The following is a 23,302-nucleotide window of genomic DNA, read 5'->3' as shown; positions in this document are numbered from 1 at the left end:
TCTCAGCAGTTTTCAGGTGTTTGAAATCATTTAATATGTTCTCTGACTAGGAACAATTAAATTAGGAGTATCAGAAGGATACAGAAAATTCACAAACGTATTAATGCTAAACAATATAATTCTAAGCCACCTGTGATTTAAAGTAGAAATGACAATAAAAATTACAACATTTTGGATATAATGATAAAATATAACACATCAAAACTTGTGGGATCGTACACCAGTGTTCCTAACTGCAATGGTAGAAACAATCCAAATATCAGAAGATGAATGAGTAAACAAAAAATGGTACATACATGCAATAAACTGTTACACACTCTTAAGAAACAAAGGTGTCCGGACTCCAGAATGGTAGAGAAGAAGAGTGTCCATTTCCTCGGGGAGGAGGTGAGGAAGAAAACAAAGAAATTCATTGTATTTTCTAAGTGTGTTCATCAGCTTTCCGTCATTGTAGCAAATACCAATAACTGATTTATAAAGAGAAAGGGGTTTCACCCTCTCAGGATTTGGGAGGTTTCAGTTCGTAATTGATCGGCCCTCTTGTTTTGTCCCTGGTGAGGCAGCACAGCATGTCGGAAGCGAGTGGCAGAAGAAATCCAATCACCTTATGGCCAGGAAGTGAGAGAGAGAGAGAGACAGAGAGAGAGAGACAGAGAGAGAGAGAGAGAGAGAGAGAGAGAGAGAGAGAGAGAGAAAAAAGGACTTGGGGTCCCACTCTTCTGTTCAAGGTTTACACCCCCAGTGACCTGAAGACCTCCCCCAGGCCCTGCCTCCCAGTGAGTCCAGCACTCACCTCCCAGTAGCACCAAGCAGGGATCAACTAAACTTTAACCCATGCACCCTTGGGGAGTACTTACGGTCCAAATTGAGGCACTGAGTATCTGACTCATTGAGTGTTGACTGGGTGGCATGCTCAGTTCTACATGTTCCACATGTGTTTATTTGCTCTTCAAAACAACCTACCAGACAGGGGAAAAAATGTACAAAAGTACCCAGGACAATATTTAAAAAGAGCAAAGAAGTGAATACTTACACCCTACCAGATATTAAAACATATTAAAGAGTGACGATAATTATAACAGTATGATTTGAATATGCAAATATACGAAGTAAAGTATCATTTTCTATTTATTTTAATTGACTTGTTAGATTAATTAGTTTGATATGTTAAGCTAATTAATGTGAGAACTGACATGCTAGATTAGAAGAATATAGAAACCAACACATATGGGAATGAAAGACATGACAAAAATGATATTTCAAACTTGTAGAGAAAATAATAAGCAACTCAATAAGTGATGTTGAGATAATTGACTAGTTACATGCTTAGAAGATATGAATTCCAGATGGGTTAAGGACAAATCTAAAATTAAAACCATGTTTATAAGCCTGGACTAAGAAAGATCTTCATAAATAAGGACACTTGGCAGCACACACTGTGTGTCTTGGAGCACATTGCTTAGCTTCCTGATGTCTTTTGTTCTTGTTTTTAACAAACAATACTGGAGATAATCATTCGATAGGATGGGAATGACATTTACTCTGATCTGGCAGAGTATATAAATCTCACTGGTTACATTAAACTTTGGCTTAGTAGTTGTATTCAAGTCTCTATACCCCAGCCCCTGGGGATAATGAGATTTTATTTTTCCTGCCGCTAGTAACAACATTGTTGAGTCTAACACATGGATATTCTTCCCATGCTAAGTCCTTTATCTCAGCACCTCTAGAAATTATTTTTTAAAATGTTCTCCTTTGACATGTTGACAAGTTCTTAACCAGTGTCATGGCTGTTTGTGAATATGTGATTGTTTTCACCTGTAAAAAAAAAAAATTGAAAGCGCCTGGAGTGGCAGTGTTACAGGCAGCTGAGTTAGATACAAATATTATAGGCAGTCAGACAATGCTGGGCCTTCGAAGGAGCCAGTGCAGATATCTTGCAACTTGTGGGGGACAGACTCCTCCTCTGTGCCTTAGACCTCAACACTAAAGATAAACCAAACATACCCACATACTTCCTAATTATAAACTTCAGGGGCTGGTATTCTAAATAGGTCTTTACCACCCGTGAGGAAGCCAGGAGTCACTAACCCAATGCCCTACAGCCAAAGGTCCTGTTTCATATTCATGGCCCCTTGCTGCATGACGTGCCTTCCCATTTGTCCCTGATTTAATAAATTTTACCTGATCAATTAATCTTATTGGTAAATTATAGTTCTGTTCCACCTCATGCCCACCTTGTACATTCCCATTTTTTTTTCCACCTTGGACCCACCTCACCTTGGGGTTTTGCTCTATAAAATCCTCCGGAAAGACAGGGTCCTTGGCAACCCACTTGGGACCCTTTCTGTCTCTCTCACACAGATGCTTTCTCTCTCTCAATAAATATGTTCTGCTCTTAACCTCCATTGTTCCTAAAATTCGTTCTTTGATTTTGGAGAACACAAACTTGTTCCAGACATCTAGTAGGTTAGGAGTTTCTTTCCCCTATATCAGTAGTGCACACCTGTAATCTCATCGCTTGGGAGACTCAGGCAGGAGAATCACTGAGTTCAAGGCCAGCTGGGCTACATCATGAGTTCAGGACTAGCCTGGGCTATATAGTGAGACCTTATCTCAAAAACAGAACACAGCCAAGGGTCAGTGAGTCTGGATATTCCATATTTTTTCTTCTTTTGAGATCATCTCTCATAAGAAGATGGTTAGTTTCAGCAAGGGCAAGTAAACATACGTTAAGGTAGCCAGACATCGAGTACATTTGTAGAATCCCAGCACTCTGGGAAGCTGAGGCAGGAGGATCACAGGTTTGAGCGCAGCCTGGTCAACTTAGAAACTTACTGAGAACCTGTCTCAAAACAAGAAAATTAGAAAGCACTGGGGCTGTAGTTCAATGTAAAGGCCCTGGCTTCAATCCCTAATCTAGCAAAAACAAAACAAAAAATTTTTAATTAAGATGCTTTTTATTTCTTTCTGTTTGAAGCTAAAAAGACAAAAGGCATTTCATTAGCAAAACTGCCAAATTAGTGATTTGTCTACTTTTTCTCTTCCCACCTAACCAAACTAGTTCCCTGACAAAATGACTGTACATCTAGATGGAGAGTCTCAGTTGCAAGGAACAGAACCCACTTCAAATCAGTCTTAAGAGAATTCCTAGTTCAAGGCGGAACTGATGCGAGTTGCTGAGAAGTCTAGATTCCATGCAGCCTCCTTGGGCCAAGTTCCCTGGCCCAGTCTGGGGCAGTCCGAGCCTGCGGAGCCCTACGGAATAAACTGCCCCAGGAAGAGTCTCTCGGCCTCCTTGCCGGACGAGTGACAAGAGTGCTGAGCTGGCAACAGGAACAGCTGTCCCGCGGATTTCCTGGTTAGGACACAGCACATGTGGTGTCTGTACCGTCCTCTCCTCCCTGAGGTTATGTCCAGCCCAAGGCATTGCGACACTACATTCTTGCTTGGTCATGAAGCCAAAGGCCTGCGTCTATTTGCTTCAGTTCCTCTAAGTGCAGGGGTCCGTCCGTGGTGAGGCAGAAGACATGCGGTCAGTGCTTGGTTTCCTGCTTTGCCTCTCTGTGACTTCACTGTGATTTTCACTCTATAGCAATCCACTGTTTGTTTCTATGTTTATTTGTTTTGTGAGATTTTTAGATGGCTGGGGTAATGTGCAACATGCAACATTGTGAAAATGAGCGTTCATAAAGTTGAAGAAAATTTGAATTAAAGTCTTCATATATGGTTCTGGGTCTCACACTCCTGGAACTGCAGGACTATCCTGAGGCTTGACCATTTTCATGAGAAGTTCTAAGTGCAATAGGTCCTGATCCATGTTCTGGCATCACCTGAGGGCAAATGTCCTGTGGCAGGAAGCCCGGCCTTCATCTCCTGAGAATCCACTTGCTCTCCACTGCAGGCCTGTCACCAGGGCTGGCAAGCAGAGCTGACACCCATTACCTCCCTAACCCTCCACCTTCAAGAAGCTGAGGCCATGACTCTTCTCCAAGTCTGCCTGCGTCAGGGTAGGTTTTGGTGTTTCACTGCAAAGTTCTATTTACTTGTCCTCTCTCCGCCCCTTCATGCCCCTTCCTCACCACCGCCCTGCCAGTCATGAGAAAGCTTTGTCTCAAGGGCAGTGCTGGCTGGCGAGCAAGGCTCTTGGTAACCATAGCAGCCAAGAGTCTGTAGGGCCATTTGTGCTGCATTTATAAGGCACAACCTAACCTCTGAGTAGACAGGAAAATGTGCCTTAAAGGTTTTCTGATGCAGCAAAGCATTAACTTCCCTTTCTTTTTTAATTTTCTCCTTTTCTGTAGAATGATCGGTCCATGGACACGACACAGACAGTGGGAGGTGAGGCTCTTTCAACACTGGCTGGCCAGGTTTGTTAATGTAACTCTGCAGTCTGCACTGATGTCTGGGGACATGTGCGGGTCATTTCAGGTCAGTGCTCGCTATACACTGCAGACATTCTCCCAGGTTTGCTAATTCATGCAAATGGATGTGTGAGTCCTTTTACTGATTTTTTTTTCTTTCTTTCTAAAACACTCCTTTTAGAATACCTCCAGGACAGGATGCAGACCAAATCCTTCTCCAGGCTTTCAGTTCCAATGTTTGTTTGTTTGTTTGTTTGTTTGTTTAAGACAACAAAACCCCTGGCCCTCCTTCCTCTGTTTCTTTCCACTCATCCTCTCAGGCACCAGCAGAAAAGGATGCCCTTCCCTTGGCTGCTTTGTGTCTCTCTCGTCTGTGCTTCCGCACTGTCCTGAGACTTTTAGACAGGTTTGTGGAAACGTACAAAGCTGAGGGAGGGAAAAAGAAACAAAAAAGAACCTTTTTTATAGTGAGAATCAAACTCATGTCCTTACACTTGCCAGGCCAGTGCCATGTTGCTGAGCAAAAAAAGCCTCTTGAGAGCACCTTTTTAGTGCTTTACCTCCTCCCCGCTTACTAAAAAGGATGTAACCTATTAGATTATGGGGAAAACATTTCCAATTTTAACTTTGAATTCCAAACCCGCCAATTTCTAATTATAAAATGGAAAGACTACTTGAATGCTCACAGAAATGCTTATGTTGAAAGGAGGGGTTGTTTCATAAAGCAGGTGATCCTTGCAGAATGTAATTTGAAGTGTAAATTCTCTGTGAACGAGCAGTGCAGAGCTTGCTTTTGTTCACTTGTGCTCCTCCAGTTTGTATTCATTATCCCTGCATAGGCACAGTCTGCTAAGTGACATGGATCAGTCTATTACACAAGCTTAATCTCTCATACTTGTGGTGGTTATTGTTCTGCAATTCCTGATGAGGAAAAAGAGTAGCAGCCACATTCAATAAAAGTATGCATCCTAATATTGGGACAGCTACAGAGCCACGAGGATTCTAACTACAAACAGTCTGCTTTACCTTCCTCTGAACACGGTGTATCAGATTCCAAGTACTAAATTTCCATCTAGTAGTAAATTCTGTTTCACAGCGACTGAAATTTGCATGTTCCTGTTAATGCTCCACTGGGCCGTCATTTGATGTTACTACACCAGTGAGTGCAACAACATTCTAGAAGCTAAAGTACTCAGAGCAATTTCCAGAAATGTATAAACTTATACCATCCTGAAGCAATCTTTAATAGATGTCATTTTGGCACTTCTCTGGTAGTGCCTTACAGGTTTGTTACAAAAAGGAAATATCTTGCCTCGTACTTCCACTATGACGTCTGTTGAAGTGACAACGCTGATTCCCAAATGGATGACAAGAAACACATTTGTACCATAGAATTGTGCTTCTTTTCTCCTTGTTAATAAAATTGTCTTGTAGTTTGTTTGAAAGTGATTTTCCTCACAGGTAAATAGTGGGTTTTTCCTTTCTTAAGCTAGTGTTATAGTTCAAAGGTGAAGTTCCCCCCAAAGACTCATGCATCAAGGCAGCCAATGTTCAGAGGGAAGATGGAGATAAATGAGTGGATTGTGAGGGCACCAATCTCATCAGTGAATTAATGTATTGATGAGTTTGTGGCTGAATGGGCTGTTAGAGGAAGAGACTTTGCCTCTGAGGGACGCATCTTGGTCCAGCCCCTTCACCTCTCTAGATCTTTCCATCTCTCTCTCTGCTTCCTGTCGGCCATGAAGTGAGCAGATTTCCTTCCCCATATTCTCCCACCATGGTTCTGCCTTGGAGCCAGTAATCATGGATCGAACTCTCTGGATGAGCAAAATAAACCTCTTATCCCTTAAGTCAAGCATGTCTGGTATTTTGATGACAGTGATGAAAATGTAGTGAGGAGGTGGAGATAGGATAGCTTCTTCTTAGGACTGAAGTGAGTGGAAAAGGAGATAGCTCTCTACTTCAAAATCTCCTCCTGTAATTACCACAGAGCCTTTCCCATGAGAACAGAGAGATTGTAGAAATTCAGGGAAAAGAGATGGACAGACAGCCAACAATAAAAACAAGAAGAATACAGCTTTAGCTTTTTGTCAGCATGACAAAATGATTTCTTTCAGGCTCCAAGGTGCTTTTTAGCTGTATTTTTACACTGTGTGTGTGCATAGATGTATTTCTACATAAGTTTAAACACATGCCAAGTAGAATCCCTTGGATTTAGAAAGTACTAGTAAATATTTCTAAAATGAATGAACACTGACCAGCCAGTTCTCAACTGTCACAGCAACTTGAGTTAAAGACTCTGTAGTTCAGGGTGCCCCACTCGATCAAAGGCGATGACTGGGCAGCCAGGGCAGGCTGCACTATATGCTTTCACACATGTCTGGAATCTGTCTACTTCTCTCCCTGTCTGTAACCTAAGTCCTGATGTTTGCTACTCAGTAATCTAGCTTGGGGTCAGCAAACTTTTCCTGTAAAGGACCAGATAGTGAGTATTATTGCAGGCTGATGGTCTCTTGCAGTTTCCCAACTCTGAGTTACAGCATGGAACAGTCACAGATAATGTGCAAACAAACAGAAATAGCTGTGCTCCAATAAAACTTTATTTATAGAAACAGATAGCGGGCCAAATTTGGGCCATGGGCATAGCTCACAAAACTTTGATCTAGGAACCAGCAAGCTCAGTACCTCCTGGGACAGTGTCAGAGATGCAGAATCACAGATCCCAGCCCAGACGATTCCTACACACATCCAGGTTTTTGAGGCTCTGGTCTCCTAGGATGAGGCCATTCTCTGACCTGCTCTGATATCCTAACATGTGTCCCTGAATTTTATCTTCATTTAATTTTCACAGTCCTCCAAACCATTCACCACAAAGTAGCAAGAGGGATATTTTGGAAATAGAAATTGGATCACATCACTTACTAGCTGAAAACCATTCAGTGGCCTCTTATTTAGGATTGTCAAACTCAACAATTACAACAAAAAAAAATTTAAAGTCAACAACAAAAAACAAGATGCCTAGCTAAATTTGAATTTCAAATATTGAATAAAATTTTTGTATAACTGTAGCCCAGGCATGTTTAGCATATAGCATGCAAGATTTGGGACATATTAATACTAAAAATTATTTGTCATTTGCCTGAGATTCAAGTGTCATGGGATGTTCTGCATCTTTATCTGGCAATCCTACTCCCAGAGTTCTGCGAATGTGATCCAAACTGCTCCCTGCAATCTGTGAGACCTGTGTGACCTGTCCCCCTTCCCAGGCACACATCCGTTATATCCTCCCTCACAGCAACCTCACCACACTGGCTAAGTGCCTTCCAGTGAAGACCTTAGGCAAGCAGGGGCTTCTCCCTGGAATCCATCTTCCTCCTACCTCCAGCACTGAGCAAAGGTCTGTATCCTAATAGGTTGAATAAGTATTGAGTGACTAGTAGGCGTATGGTCCTCTTCCACAGCAATCAGACGAGATTTTCAATTAATTTGGAAAAGAGAGGACATGGCAGAAGAAAAAGGTAAATTTAAGCCGAATGACAAGCTTTCTGTTGACAAGCAGTGAGATTCAATTTTGTATTGTAAGAAGATACTTCTGCTGCTCCACGAGGAGTGGCTTGGAGAATAGAAAAAGTTAAGTGAAAGTTAGAGATCAGGACAGAGGTCAGGACACATCAGCCCTGAGTGAGGTCAGGGTTGGAGGATGAAGGTCTGGAGGGAGGGGGCAGTGCTCTCTACACGGACAGAGGGCTTTGCAAGAGACTCAGGGGAAGGAACTACATGCTACACGGCTGAAAGTGCAGCTTGGAAAGAAGTCACCTGATTTTTGGAATGTCCCTTTTCTTAATCAGATGAACATGTCCATGTGGCCTGCCCCATTCACAAGCAAAATCCTTTCATCCTCCATGTTTGGAGCAAAACATACGCTAGCTAGAAAACACGTAAAAGGGAAAGAAGGCATTCGGTAATCAGTGTGCCCAGTCAGAAGGGCTCCAAAAGAAGATCAGGAAGGGCAGCAACGCCTGCACTGGACAGGAGGGTTATCGGAGGTGTCTCCCTTCTCCGATAGTCACCACACAATTCACCAGTAACTTAAATTTACATTTAAATTCCATTTATTATAGCATGACTCTGCCTGAAATTTGCTCTCATTTAATGCTCAGCACCCAAAGATGCACGCCAAATGTCTTCCCATGACAAGCCTCTTGGGCTTTAAGAAATCCAAACAGGAGCCAAGCATGGTGGTGCATGCCTATAATCCCATCGCTTTGGGAGGCTGAGGCAGGAGATTGTGTGTTCAAACCCAGCCTAAGCAGTTTAATGACTTAGTGATATTCTGTCTCAAAATTAAAAATTAAAAACGGCAGAGGATGTAGCTTACTTCAGAGGCCCTGAGTTCAATCCCTCGTAAAAAAAAAAAAAAAAAAAACAAAGAAAAGAAAAGTAAAAGGAGTCTCTAACGGCTTGAGGGTGCCACACTTAAAATCACAGTACTGAGGAGGCTGAGGCTAGGTCACAAGATGGAAGACGAGGACAAGCTGAGCTGCACAGCGAGTTCAAAGCAATTTCGACTACATACAAAGACTCGATCTCAAAAACACCAGAAGAAGAAAAAGGAGACTTGGGTGTGCCTTTCTCTCTCCTTTCTTTTCTGTTCTTTTTTCCTTTCTTTCTTCTTTTCCTCTTCTTTCCTTCCTTTCTTCTTTAGCTCTCAGTAGAGATGGCTGAGTCATGGCTCTAAATAGGACATCGCTGTGGAATAAAGGGAGCCCTCATCAGCTGAGTTAGATGGCTTTCGGCTCACAAAGTTAGAAGCATTTTACCCTGTGTGTTTAAACTGCCTGCAAGACGCACTTGCTGGGTGATTTTTTTCAAAGTTGATTTAATCCTGGCACTTCATAAAATGTGTGTATCCGTTAGAGCAAGAAGATTTTAATTCATGTTCAATAGAAACTTCTGAAAGGGTGGAATAAAACCAAGTGCACAGAATTGGGCCCAAATCTGGCAGTGAGGAAACACAGATGCGTTGGGTGAGTGCAGGACTTCAGGAGACACCCCCTGCCCACACCCAGCCCCCCACTGCCCCCATCCTGCACCCAAAGAAGTCTCTAGTCACATGCCAGAACGGAGCGTCAGGACCTGCCAGAAGTTCTCCCTTGGCTGCCTTCACTGTTTAAATCATTCCTTTTTATTGCATCTGACAAGGCTGAGAATAGTCACGGAAATGCCCACTGGCTGATGATTCTGGCAGTTTCGTGAATTACCACATAAAATGAAATGCTGGGATTCATTCCTTTCTCCGTGGGGCTTTATTCACACTTCGCCGGTGCTGGGCACGCACCACCGGCTGCTCCTCTTGAAGGCTGTCCTCCTGCGTGGAGGCTCAGACCCAGGCTGCCACAGGTTAGACAGCGAGGCGCACCAACCATTTTGTGTTTTCAGAGATTAAAAGTGGGAATACACTGTTCAAGAAAATCATTGCAATTTGTATAGTCCTTTCCTTTTTTTCTTCCTTTCTTCTTCTTTTCTTTTTCACCAAGAAACTCAACGTGATTCTTTGATTAGAATTATGCAAGAGCAAAGAAAGAACACTCTAGAAAGCCTCCATAGAGTTTGCGCCGCAGCCCCCAGGCTGCAGATTTTACTGGCTCTCTGGGAGGAAGTGAGCTAGGTGCCATGAGATGACTCAGACAGCCACTGGCAGATGTCTCAGACTCGGTGATCAGGCTATCAGATTGGAAGAGTTTCCACAGCACAGTGCATTCTGAAAAAATTCCCAAGTTTGCCCACTCGGAAGAAGGGAGGGGGATTTTGGAAGATTGCTTAGTGCAGAATTAAAACGCAAGTTAATTACAGCTCGGTAAAGGAAGAACTACAGATCATTAAGGGAAGACTGAGGTGAGCTACCCACAGGGTAAGGAACTGGGCAAAGTGAAAGAGACAGAGTCAGCACTGGGAATTTCAGTCCACAGACATTTCTTGAGCACCTACTATGGGCCAGTGCCCCTGACTCCTGGATCTAATCTCCATTCTTTAGAGACATGAGTTACCTTAGACACCAGGGACAATGCTGCCAGAGTGGGAACAGTTATGCCTTCTCTCTCCTCTGGGGTCTTCCTGCTCTACTGTCTTATGTCCAAGATGGGGCAAGAGTGAGAAAATTTGCTTTGACCTCGGCCCACTCTGGTCGTGGGGAGGATAATCCATCCCCAGGCACAGCATGCGCTTCCTGCTTTGCCCTCCCGCGTTGGGGACTGAGTTTCCAGCCCAGGAGCTCTGAGAAGCACACTCAGAGCAGAGTGAGAGCCAGTGCATGGCCACAGATGGACAAACTACAAAGCTCTTTGAAGAGCAACTGGGAAAATCTGAACACATAAAAGTAGACTTTATAGGACACTAAGAAATCGTCATCTTTGTTAGATGTGATAACACTTTGGCTATGCATAATGTGATATCTGTATTTTGAAGTACATAAAAAATTTTTAAATCTTGAAATAGTTAAATACATCAGAAATTTAGAAAATCTTAGGGCTCAGGAGAGTAACTCAGTAGTAGAGGTACCTAGCACGCATGAAACCCTGGATACAATTCTTGTCCTTCCCCCTAAAATGTTAGAGACTCCTTAGATTTTATTTTCAAGCATTTCTCTTTTTTTGTATTTGTATACTATAGAAAATACAAATTGTCTTTAATAAGTATACATATATAAATATATTTTTCTAAAATAAAAGAAAGTGCATGTTTAATACTTGAAATCCTCTAAGAACATGCAACCTAAAAAAATCAGTAAATGACTTAACCATGTTTTAAAACAAATAACTAGCTACACAAAACATGTTGTTTATTATTATTGCTATTAGTAATCTTTTTGAGACAAAATTTCACTATGTAGTTCAGGCTGGACTCAAACTCACTTAGCAGCCCAGGCTGGCCTCGAACTCACAGTAATCCTCTTGCCTCAGCCTACTGAGTGCTGGAATTACAGATGTCCACCACCATTCTCTGCTAAATACTTTTTTAGAAGTATGGAAAAAACAACCAGAAAAATAGATAAAACAGTTAAAAGTGCGTGCCTCTGGACAGCGAAGCTGGGGTGAGATGAGATGAAGTGGAAGGTGGGTGTTTTTCTTTACTAACTTCCAGTTCTCAAACATATTTGAGTAATTTTGACATTTTGTCCTTCAGGATCAGCACACATCCAGATCCCACTTGCCACCTACCACTATTCCTCAGAGTTGTAGCTAAGGTTTTCAAAATTAGCTCTGTTTGGCAAAGTTGTAACCTTTATTTTCAATTCTCTCTAGTTAGACAGCAATGCAGATTAACATATTTTAGAACAGTTTTTCCTCATAAAATTGAAAAAAAAAGAAATTGTGACAAGAACATTAACCACAACATTCTCCAATTATTCTTCTTGGCTAAGAAGCTTGGCTGGCAAGCCTTAGTGCAACTAAGAATTCACACACCAACTAACTGCTCTAGACTGATGCTTTAGGCCATAGCTAAGTGTCCAAAAGCCCAAGAGACTCCTCTGTCAGTGACTCCTAGAGGGTACAATGACATGACCTGCTTCAGAAGTGGACAATATAAACGTATCTTTATGATAAAATGTTTAATGGATTTAAGGAATAAAAACATCATATCTGAGGAAAAAATGCTCCTAGAGGGCATTTCTATGGAAGATGTGTTTGACGTGTGATATAGATTTAGCAGTGTTGTTGGTTGATTGAGCAGTAATTGATTAGCATTTTTATTAATAAAGTCTCCTTTGCTTTAGGCATCAGTAGGAGATTTACTTATCAGATTTCATCCCATTTTTAGACATTATAAAATTTATAAATTAAAGATCATCTAAAGAGAGAACATTTCATTACTTTGAGGGAATATTGTCATTCTTTAGTTAATCGGAATGACATATTAACATCATCTAATTTTAATTTGGTGGGATAGCATTGAGATGTTACTATGAATCCAACTCATTGGTTGACTTTAATTACTAAGCTTAGTTGTTATTCCTTCATTCAACAATTTTTTTTTTTTTTGGTAGCAGGGGCGTCAAACTCATAACCTCGCATTTTGCCAGGTAGATGCTTGCTTGTGCTGCTAAACTAAACCCTCAACAAGTGATTACTTAGCATCTATATGCAAACATTCTGGGAATGCAATAGTAAGATAAAGCTGATCCCTATTCCTTTAGTTTAAAAGCTAGTGGATATGACAGATATCAAAATAACAAGAAATTAGCATGAAACATAACCAGAGCTCTAAGAGGAGAGAGAAGTGGAGAGGGGCCTTCCAGTGTGTGTCACTAGACACTGGGCCCCTCTGAGCTCTTTCTCTACCCCCACCTTGCTTCAGGTGGAAAATCCAGGAGTAAATACTGACATCCCAGGGATTTGGGTAGCTACTTGGGAACAGGGAATATGTCACAGCGGAACACACAATCCATGTACAAACCACTCTTATTGGTACAGTTTGTGCTGGCTTGTTTTCTTGGTGAACTCTTAGTAAGCTTTTGCATTCCAAGGAACCATTGAATGCAGACAGTTATCAAAATGAATGTCTTCATAGGTGGGTTCTTCAGACAGGTAACAGTCTAAAAAAAACCTGCTCCTAACATGAATATAGATACTAGTGGTGCAATACCAAGTAATTCCACAGTGACTTTTAAAATGAATCTGGAACACCTAGATTAACTTCCAGGTATGTGGATTAGGTGGATGGGGCAGGACCAGATAGGAACATTGTGACATGCTAACTATAAGCAAAATGTGTATTACCTTGTGAGCCAGATTTTCATTGTATTCTAAAACATGAGTTTTGTTTATTTTAGAACATCCTCATTGTGGAGGCAAGCTGGCTTTTTTTTTTTTCTACATTTGGAAGTTGAAAGAATTTAAAAGTGAGTTTTAAAATGTAGACCTTGTTACCAAATCTGTCAAGGATTTATTGAGTTTCAGTTGTATGCCTGGCTCTCCAAATTTATTGAATAGGAGCTAACTATAATCTCTGGCCTGCATAATTTAGTATCACAGTTTGGTAACAATGGTTGTGTGATACTTTGTCCTGTCTTACATCCATTTTCACAAACAGCTTAGTTGGTTCTTGTACTGGCTCTTCACTGAAATGTGAATCAGACAGCTGTAAGGAAGAGGAAGCTGGCCTCAAGAACCAATTCTATTTAACAGTAAAAGCCAAGGTTAGAACTGTCTTTGTCCTTCATTCAGTGTCCTTGCTGATGACTTTAATGACTTTAATTCTCTAGTACATTCAACATCGAAATCATAAATACAATCACTTTTTAGAAAGTGGCAATCTAAGGGAACGCTATATATTTTTTCCCTTTAAAACAAAAGGAAAAGGAAAAAGAGCGAGCGGCATGGCAGGAGCCCTGTGCACTAGCACAGCAAGCAGCCACCTCGCGTTCAGGGGCAGGTCTGTCTCACCAGCTGGGGACAGCTCCGGGGAGCTACCCTCGGGCTTTTGTTCCTCGATTGCCTGTGTGTGCCTGACACATCCGCAGCTCTTCAGGCTCCACATGATCCATGAAGCAGACCCTCCAGCCGAATGAATTGCCCTACCCAGGCTAAATTCAGACCTCTTGTGTTGATAATCAGCTTCTGACAGCTGATTTCTGTCCCACAGACAATGAATTGTGGAGGCCTATTTTACTCTAATTGTGCCCGCAGCTCCTCGGTGGAGGGGAGCCTGAATTCACAGCAGCCTCAGACCCTTAGAACTCGTGGGCTCTTACCAGCTGCTGCCCGGGCACATCTCACTTCCCAGTGGCAGAATCCCCTATTGGGTGGGGAGTGGTGGGGGGAGGTGTTTATCCATTCAGTGTATTCAGATGTACATCCCATGCGCATGAAAATTCATGCCTCTCATATTGTGTTCCATCACCTCGGGGCCAAATTTTGTCCCTGAATGTGCATGCACAAATCCCAGTGTACTCCAGGAGAAGGAGCCCACATGCTCTGGAAAGGCTGAATTAGCCCTTCCACACAGCTCCAGAGGCAGGAAAAAAACATTGCCCTGTATATTCCCTGACATTAGACTCCCAAAAAGAAGGACATTAGAAAATCCATCTGGCTCTCCTTCTTACTTTGATGACAGTAAAATGCCATTTGTAATTAGGATGCATTGTTAATAAGGACAAGCTCTCAGGATGAAAGAGCTGTGCTCCTGCACAAATGCATTTTGCTGAACTTGTCTGTGCTTTTGCAAAGGATCTTGTTGGGAAGGGGGAGACCATGAAAGCCCTGCTCAGCAGTACAGAGAAATACAAACCAAACATGATAAAGGTAGCCAGGTAAGTGTGGCATTCATACATAGCACAGCGAGTTCTGTTCTTCCTCATGAGTGCAGAGGGATCCTAACCCAAGATGCTTTTCTCAAACAGTATTATTGTCTGTTGCAACCACTGGGCCCTTCCTCTGGGGGAATCTGATTCAGTCACACTGGGGAATGGCCTGTTTGTTTGCTAACCTCCCAGAGAACGGGAAAGGGGAGTGCTTTGCCCATTTCTGAGCCCCTCCTGGCTGTGCCTCCAGGAGCAGAGCTGTCTGTAGGAGCAGCTAAATGAAGCCCTGAGCAGTTGCCCAGCTCCCTTCCTTTCGTCCAGATGCAATGGCAACAAGGGGAGGAGTCAAATAGGGTGTGACAGAGCTTCCCTCCCCCTTTTCCTCCCCCAAGGGAAAAGAACCCGTACCTTAGTGATGTTTAATTCTATTTGTGATTACCTTGATGGGAATGACTAAAGCAAGCCCCATTTTTAAATTGGCAGTTTGTTGGAAAGAGAATACCAAGAAGTAATGGCCTTAGACCTGACTGCAAATGGAGTTTTTTTGTTTTCATTTTTTTGTGCTGGTGTTGTGTGCCTCATTGGTTTCCCATTGACAGTGATCCTTGTGTAGTGGAAGTCATGTAGGACTGGTAGTTGTCTCCTCATCTCTGTTAAAACTGAGGGGCTTAAGCCTTGTAACATGCATCTATCACAGACTTCTGTCCTACATGTTAGCTATTATTATTATCTGGTTTTATGCAGACCTTTACTCTAAAGAAACCTGGCTAGTCAGTGTGAGGGGAGAGGAAGACTTAGCTTGCTCACCTGATTCAGACACTCAAGGTTCTTCCCTGGGCCTTTTCCCATCAGTCACAGAGGTCCTGTGAAGGTGTCCAAAGTCCTTCAGGACCTGTTACCACACAGTGCATAATGGGGACTTTAGAAAGCCTGACTCTTAAGGCACAGAAGAGGAGACCCAAGGCGTCTCCCAGTCTAACATCCAGAAACATAGATGAGAAGCTAGAGCAGTTATCTCTACATACCTTCTTCCCATGTTACTCTAGGGTGGCCCTAATCTAGGGCACTTTTCCCTGCCTCCCCACAAGGGGGTTAGTTCTAATGTCAGAAGAAATAAACAAGCAGCCAGATTATTTAATTTTCTAACACTAGAGGCAATTCTGCTTTTTACTTGTATAAGGCAAACTTCAGCTTGATTTTTATAACTTCCATTTGCTCTAAAGTCCCAGGATAATTTGGCTACAGTTCTCATCACAAGCTGAACAAACATTAGAGACAGGCACAGTATGGATGGGTCATATGCCAGTGACTCTTCATTCTAACAACAAGTCTCATTCCTCTGCGGTAGGTTTCAGCTGGGGTGGACAGACCCAAGGGTGTGTTCCTGCTAGGTACTGGTTCCGGAAATCTAAGCCGGGTGTCAAGGTAATATGAGGTTACTAAACAGAAATGTTGTAAGGACTTAGTGTAAGATATCCACTATATAGATAACGGAAACTGAAATTGAAAAACATTCACTTCAAACATATCCAATGAATTACAAGTTTCTTTTGTTGCTTACAACAAAAACAAATAAAATAATAACAACTCAGGCTAGGACTGTAGTTCAGTGGTAGAGCACTGGCTTAGCATGTGGGGGACACTGGGTTTGCTCCCCAATACCATAACAAATAAAATAATGAAATAAAATAAAATGATAATTCTTAACACTAGCATGATGTGTCCAGCATTGTTTTAGGAGCCTCAGGAGATTAACTCATTTCATCCTCACAGCAGTTCTCTAAACATAGCTGCTGTTGTAATGCCTATTGAGTAGATGAGGAAATGGAAGACACCTAGGTTAAGTAGCTTGCCAGGGTCACATAGCTGCACTGGAAGGCCAGAATCAAACCCAGGCAGTCTGTCTGGTAAACATCACGAGTGTAGGAGTTGTACACATTTACCAGTGAGTGATGGTCACTCACATTTTTGACTGTCCTACTGATCCATTGTCCTTCTTTTATTCCTGACATAACAAGATTTGGCCTCCTAATCTGTCTCTGGGCTCTAGTGTTCCTAGTCTGTGCAGCTGCACCTATTGTAGAGATTGCATTGCTCGCTGTAAAGTCACTATAGTTACGACCCGGGGATTTCCTGGGATTTACTCATATTCTTTTAGCGGGCCCAGAATCAGGTTTTGTGGTTGTTGTTATTGTTGTCATTGTTGTTGCTGTTGTTTTGTTTTGTTCATGGTCCTGGGGATCAAACCCAGGGCCTCGTGCATTCGAATCAAGAGTTCTGCCACTGAGCCACGTCCCAGACCCCAGTTTTGCTCTCTGGATTTCTGAAGCTTTTAATCCCTTTCTTATCATTGATTCTTTCTTATATGCTAAACATAACCTCTGAGGTCTTTTTTTCTGCTCTTGTATCTCCTCTTTGATTATGTTTTCTCAAGAAACTCTGTCGTTTGGAGGAATCAAGCAGGCTTTCTGACCAAGAAGTCCACAGTGCAATCCCCTACAGAACTGAGCCCTCCCTCACCTCTAGCATGTAAAGAAGAGTCCATGTGAAAATAGTTTGGTCACAGGTCACAGGTCACAGGAAATACTGAGACATGGTCGCCATGGACATAATTGGTCATGCTATAAGCCCACTGGCATATTTTTCTTACTTCTTTCTACCTACATGAAAAGTCCTTATACTTTGAATATTAAGAAAAGTATATGTAACATTAGTCTTAAGGTAATCTATTTTTTTCTTTCTCTCTCTATTTGCTAAGATGCTGGATTTGAGATTCCAAATTTATTTGTGGTGGGGTATGCCTCAGATTATAATGAATACTTCAGAGATCTGAACATAAATCTTGCATGCAAAACCTTAATCCCATTTTCATAAAAAAAGCATCAGTGATATTAGTTTAACAGGTTATTGAAATATTATTGATGGTGACTGCTTTTATGGGTATCTTTCCATGTTGGGCATATATTGAACACCCTGCCTCCTTCCTCCCAGTGAACCCCCAGTAGCACCCTGAAAAGTTGGTATTAGGATGATGGAAGGAGGTGACAGCTCCTTGCTGATTTTTCTCCATAGTCACTGACTCTTCCTGACCAATCATAATAAATAGCCAGTGTTCTATAAATGGTTCATATCAGTGCTTGCAATCAAACTGGTTCCAGTAACAATGGCGCGTAACTCAATTATTCCCCCTTTGGGGAAACAGTCAATATACAAACATGGAAACACGCTCCCCATGGGGACCCCCAACTTTGTCACTCTGATCTACAAGTAGAATCTGACTCGAAGTAGACTGATCAAGGTCTTACTCTTAGAAATTAGAAACTTTTAGTCAGGGTCTTACTGTGCAGTTCAGACTGAGCTTGAATACACCATGTAGCCCAGCCAGACGTGGAATTCATGATCCTCTTTCCTCAGCCTCCCAAATATTGAAATTATAGGCATGCATCATTATAGAGAGTCCTTCCCAGAACATTTATTGCTCTGGGAAGTTTATATTTATAATCCGATGGAAAAGCTATTGGCAGTTCAACAAGTTAATTCCAATCTACCACTTCCAGTGCAACCCACAGTGACATATTTATAGTTATGGGGAGCCAAAGAGTCCTAAGTCCAGCCAGGATGAAAGTTCATCAGAATGAAGACCCATACCCAAGGCCCAACCTGGATTTTATTAATTTGTGAAGAAGGGTGTGGCTTGAGGATGAGTGACTGAGAAAATGGCGGGAATTATGTGAGTACCACGAGCTGGGCTTAGCAAGGAGGCCTGAAATCAACTGTGCAATATGCCGAGAGGAGGCTATGCAGAAAGACCAATCCTCATAACACAATTGAGGTAGTATTTATTTATTTATTTTGTCTTTTTGGGTCTCACTATGCACTTTTTGGCTTGAACTCACTTTGTAACCTAGGCTGGTCTCAAACTTGCAAGGATTCTCTTGCTTCAGCCTCCAAAATGCTCTAATTACAGGTGTATTCCATCACACCGGCTGACATAGCATTTGCTGGTGGCTCACCTATGAGGTGCAAATTTTTCTGCCCTGGGAAGTCATAGACTCTTATCGTGGGGTCCAGTTGATAGCCCTTGAGTGGTGACTGTATCCCACGCAGCTCAGCTATGCTTTAGGAGTCACAGGGCAGGGAACAGCAAGTGGACTGTCACCTAGCTTCAAAGATTATGCAACAGCACCTCAGCTGGCCCCATTTACATTGCTTACAGCCAGTTAAATGGAAAAGGAAATGGCCCAGCCAGCTCTGCACATATATCAGCATGTGGAGACAGGGCCAGGTTTAGCCAAAGTAGAGATAACTGCTCTTTGTTCAAGGAGAGTCGCCCAGGTGGTCCTCCACACACCAGACTCCTGCCAGAAATTAGAAACCAAGGAGACAGAGATGGAGGGCTTGGAGGATAGACACTGCTGTAAAGCAAAGTCCCAGAACACTTCCACAAGCACCTGGGTTGAGGACAGTGACTTCACTGTTCATGTCATCCTGAGATTCCATGAGCTGCCCTGGTATCCTACCAATAATCCTCCTTTTTAGCAGGTAGATCAACTTGACTCCCTTTCTGTTGCTTGCAATAAAAATATTCCCAACATGTTTCTTGTTATCCAAAATGGCTCATGAAAAGTTCACACTTTATTTTCCACTGTCATTTCTCCATCCACCCATGCAATGATCATTTTACCATTTTTGTGATTTTTATCTTATTTTAAAGAGAATAAAACCAAAAAAAAAAATTAAAAGTCTTGTAAGTGACACAGGACTTCAAAACAAGACAATAGGAAATCAACAATGGTTATCATAATGTCTCTTGTCGTCTTCAGAAGAGCTGTCCATACCTCAGATATAGTAAAAATCGAATAAAACGAACAGAATAGAACCAATAAAAACAAAACAGTGAACACAATAAAGGACTTCAAAACAAGATCATAAGTAGTAAATCCAAAATGGCTATACAAATGTATCTTTTTTATCTTTGAAATAGCTGCCCATGCTATTGGATATAATAAATAAGACAAAACAAAATAAAACCCAACCCAATAAAACAATGAAAATGATACAAGACTTCAGAAAAAAATAGTGGGAATTAACAATGGCTACGACCTTCAGAAGGAAATCCTTCATGGGAGCTACATTGCATACTGTTAATCTCTGAATAGATGATCAGACTACCAGTTTCAGGCCTAAAAAGGCAGTGAAGCATGAAACACTGCAAGCATTAAGTTGTATTTTACCTTGATAGCTACCATTGTAGCCTGTGTTTCTCCAGATGAGCTGGTCAATACAGGCGTGTGTGAGGTGGTAGTGGGGGGACCTTGGTTCCTCTGCTCTCCCAGCCCATGTGACAGAAAGTGCTGACGTCTGGTTCTCCCCTCAGTGGCCCTCACATGGTGTTGACTCGCAGGAAGGGCTTGGCTTCTTGTTGGCTTCTTGTTCTCCTTCCCTGCAGGTCACAAATGGCCCCAGTAGACTTCTTTCCCCACCACAGAAACACACACTGTACTCTAAGCAATGCTGGCTTTGAGGGGCCGGGAAGCCAGATCGGAGTAAGCCTCAAAGCTAAAGTAACAAAGAACCTTGACCCAGGCAAGTTGGGATACACCTATAATTCCAGCAGAGGCAGGAGAATTGCCACAAGTTTGAGGCCAACCTGAACTGTAAAGTGAGCTCAAGGCCAACTTGGACTCACAGCAAGACTTTGGCTCAAAATAAAACAGAGACTTTTGTATAAATGCACGAATATGTGTCTGGAGGAACAATAACCAGTTACAGGGTGGCATTCTGTTATTACTGTACTTTATATATTGTTAAGAAACTGACACCTTTAAACTTTTTATTGTTTCAATATATATACATGATGATCAATGAACACAGTAAAGAAAAATTCCAAGTTTAAAGAAATAAATGCTCATTGTCAGGTTCCCAAATAATATCACAGTTACTGCTACACTCAGGAGGCCAGCACGTAAAATCTGTCCCTTGGGGCGTCTTCACTCAGCAGGATAAAAAAGTATTTTAAGGGAGCTTTCTTTTCTGAGACTATAATAGAAAGGGCACCACAGGCTTGTAAGGAAAAGAACGCAGTGCTTTTATTTGACTTGATCCAGATTACACATTCCACCTTCTGACTCAGGGTTCTCCCCACCTCACACTCCTCAGCTGCACCTTCTTTTGTTTTGATAGTCACTAGGCTTGATTACTACTCCCAGGACTTTCCCCACCTAGTTACTCAAATATTTTTCACCTAACCTTCTCTAGTACTCTATTTTTGGAACATTTTACACTACTAAGAACCTGGAAACCTTTTAATGTAATATCTGAGCCCGAAAACTAAGAATGCAGCTAAGTTCCCATACTTAAAAAAAAAAAAAAAAAAGAAAAGAAAAACAAGAGGGAAAGGAGAACTTAACATACATTTCTGTTTGCACATTCCTGACAGCACGTTATTATCTGCTTTGACACAGCCTTTCAGAAGCTCGGGGACAATGAATCTTAATGATGCTATGAGTTGAGCCCTTGCCTGGTTCTCCTTGATCTGAGTTTCCAGCGTGCGGTGATGGTATGTCACGGGTGCATGGACGTGCTCAACTGTGTTTAATACTCTGAATTTTAATTAGAAAAGACAATGGCGATGAGGCCCTGGTTCCTGTGCTGCATCCTTTTATTCACGCAGGACAGGAGCAAATGGTGGAATCAAGACAGGGAGTGTGTTCAGTGCTCAAAACTAAGCAAGTATGTATTTTTCTTCCTACTTGTATCAAGGAGAAGACAGTTTAAGTACCGTCCAAAACATGAACACAGGCATCGAGTTATTTTTTTAAGTGTGCTTGTAAGACGGTTCACACAGTCTGAGGTGCTATAGGAAATAAGCATACTTACATAAGTATTTTTTTCAAATTTTTTCAAATAACACCACTGTATGAGATGTTTTCTAACTTGTGTGGATTTTAATTGAGAATCAGTTGAGTGTCAGTAGAGCTGGGGGTTTTCCCCTCACTTCCTAAAGCAGACAAATTGCAAAATAAATAACTACTAGTAAGCAACCTTTGTTGGATTTTGAACTATACATGGTTTATTAGTATGAGGCTCTAGTATCCTTTAATAAAAAATCAGAAATATTGTTTGTTTCCTAATTGCTTACTGTTTTTCTTCTACCTTCGTATTTTTAGTATACCTGCATCCGTTAAAATGTTTATGAGCCTAAATAATAAATAAATATTTATTCATTAAATAAATAACTGCATATAGCTGTTCTGTGCCTGTATTTTTGTTAACCTGGATTAAATCCAAAATAGACACTAATATAAGCAAACAATTAAGCAAGGCTATATCTGCTGCTTTCGCTAAACCTTGTTTGTAAAAACAAGGAATTTTAAGGGAAGATTTTCCTGCTTATCTTTGTTCTGATCAGAAAAGAAAACAAACCATGCCCGTGTATCTCTAGGGAGAAAAGGGATGCCCTCCCAGCTCTGTTCCATAACATAATTAAAGCCCAATTTATAGAGTTAATATTTGTACATAACTACAGAACTTCTTGAGTCATCAAAATTAATCATCCAAACGTAGTTTTCTGTATTTCAGAAGACCTACAGAAATCTAAGCACACAGACTAAGTGTCTAAGTGACAAAGACTTTTAAATTCAAATCACTCTTAAAGTATGCTTTCTTGAATTTTAGTAAGCATCAGTATCATTTCTGAGGATAATTTTTCAGATTAGGAAGGAAACTGACCTACTTCACAAGATTTTGAGGATTTATACAGTAAAGGCTAAAAAGAAAAACATTAAATACATGAAAAAGTTGAACATTTCTGCAGTTTTTTTCTCTATCACACAATATTTTGATCCAAGAATATAATCTTAGGAAAAATAGTGTTGTCTTTTCTCTTGCAAAAATCACTAGATGAAAATCACTAGTGTTAGACTACTAACACTTAAACTCATAAAAATTTATTACCTACAAATCTATTTATTCAGTGTTCCAAAAGTGAGTAGGGGTGTGTGTGTGTGTGTGTGTGTGTGTGTGTGTGTGTGTGACAAAGAGAGACAGATTAGGACATCCGATTCTGTTACTGTCAACGTTAGCAGTACTTTGGAATTCTCCAAATAAATTAGAAGTTCTCATTGTAAACTGGCCCTTTCTTCCCTAGACAGGAATCTACTACAAACTGTACCATGTATCCACAATGTGAAAAGCAAATAGTAAGGTCTCAGTGGGGCCGTGGGTGCTCTTTGGCTATCTTTGAACACAACATAATTTGCTGTGTGTCAGCTCTTCTGAGACTACAAAAAACAGCCTTTCAGATCAGGTTAGAAATTTGCGCCTCTTGTGGGATAAACTTGTGATTTCCCAGTGCAGAAAGAAAGAAATTTATCCTACTTCTAGAAACACGGCGTGTTGGAAATGTTTCCTCCCTTCTGTAACAGAAGTAGTCCATTTTAGGATCTGACACCCTGAGCCACATTCTACCCAGTTGTCTGGCTAACCTGGGCAAACAGCATTCGGGAATTTGACTTACTTTGCTGTAACAGAGTCCCTTTGAGTCCCTAGGTGACACGTGAGGACTGGTGGGAAGGCTGGTTCCAGGGGGAAGGGAAGGACTGAAGAGATAGAGAGCTGGAGCTCAGGGGAGGGCTGC

At 41.6% G+C, this 23,302-nt stretch overlaps 1 protein-coding gene across 1 annotated transcript in view; it reads left to right on the top strand.

Moving 5' to 3' along the window:
* Prtfdc1 (phosphoribosyl transferase domain containing 1) overlaps window positions 1-20,560 on the top strand; it is a 76,250-nt gene extending 55,690 nt beyond the window's left edge. The window contains 6 exon segments of the mRNA XM_003463170.1: window positions 4,305-4,370; window positions 13,195-13,212; window positions 14,591-14,677; window positions 15,148-15,193; window positions 17,423-17,509; window positions 20,523-20,560. Coding sequence (XP_003463218.1) covers window positions 4,305-4,370; window positions 13,195-13,212; window positions 14,591-14,677; window positions 15,148-15,193; window positions 17,423-17,509; window positions 20,523-20,560 — 342 coding nt within the window.
* The last annotated feature ends 2,742 nt before the right edge of the window (window positions 20,561-23,302 follow it).

The sequence above is a fragment of the Cavia porcellus genome, unplaced genomic scaffold, assembly GCF_034190915.1.
Source record: "Cavia porcellus strain 051 isolate PalLab524CR breed Dunkin Hartley unplaced genomic scaffold, mCavPor4.1 scaffold_27, whole genome shotgun sequence".
NCBI classification, from domain to species: Eukaryota; Metazoa; Chordata; class Mammalia; order Rodentia; family Caviidae; genus Cavia; species Cavia porcellus.
Note: the sequence above shows the minus strand (reverse complement) of the source record. Positions and strands in the feature narration are given on the sequence as shown.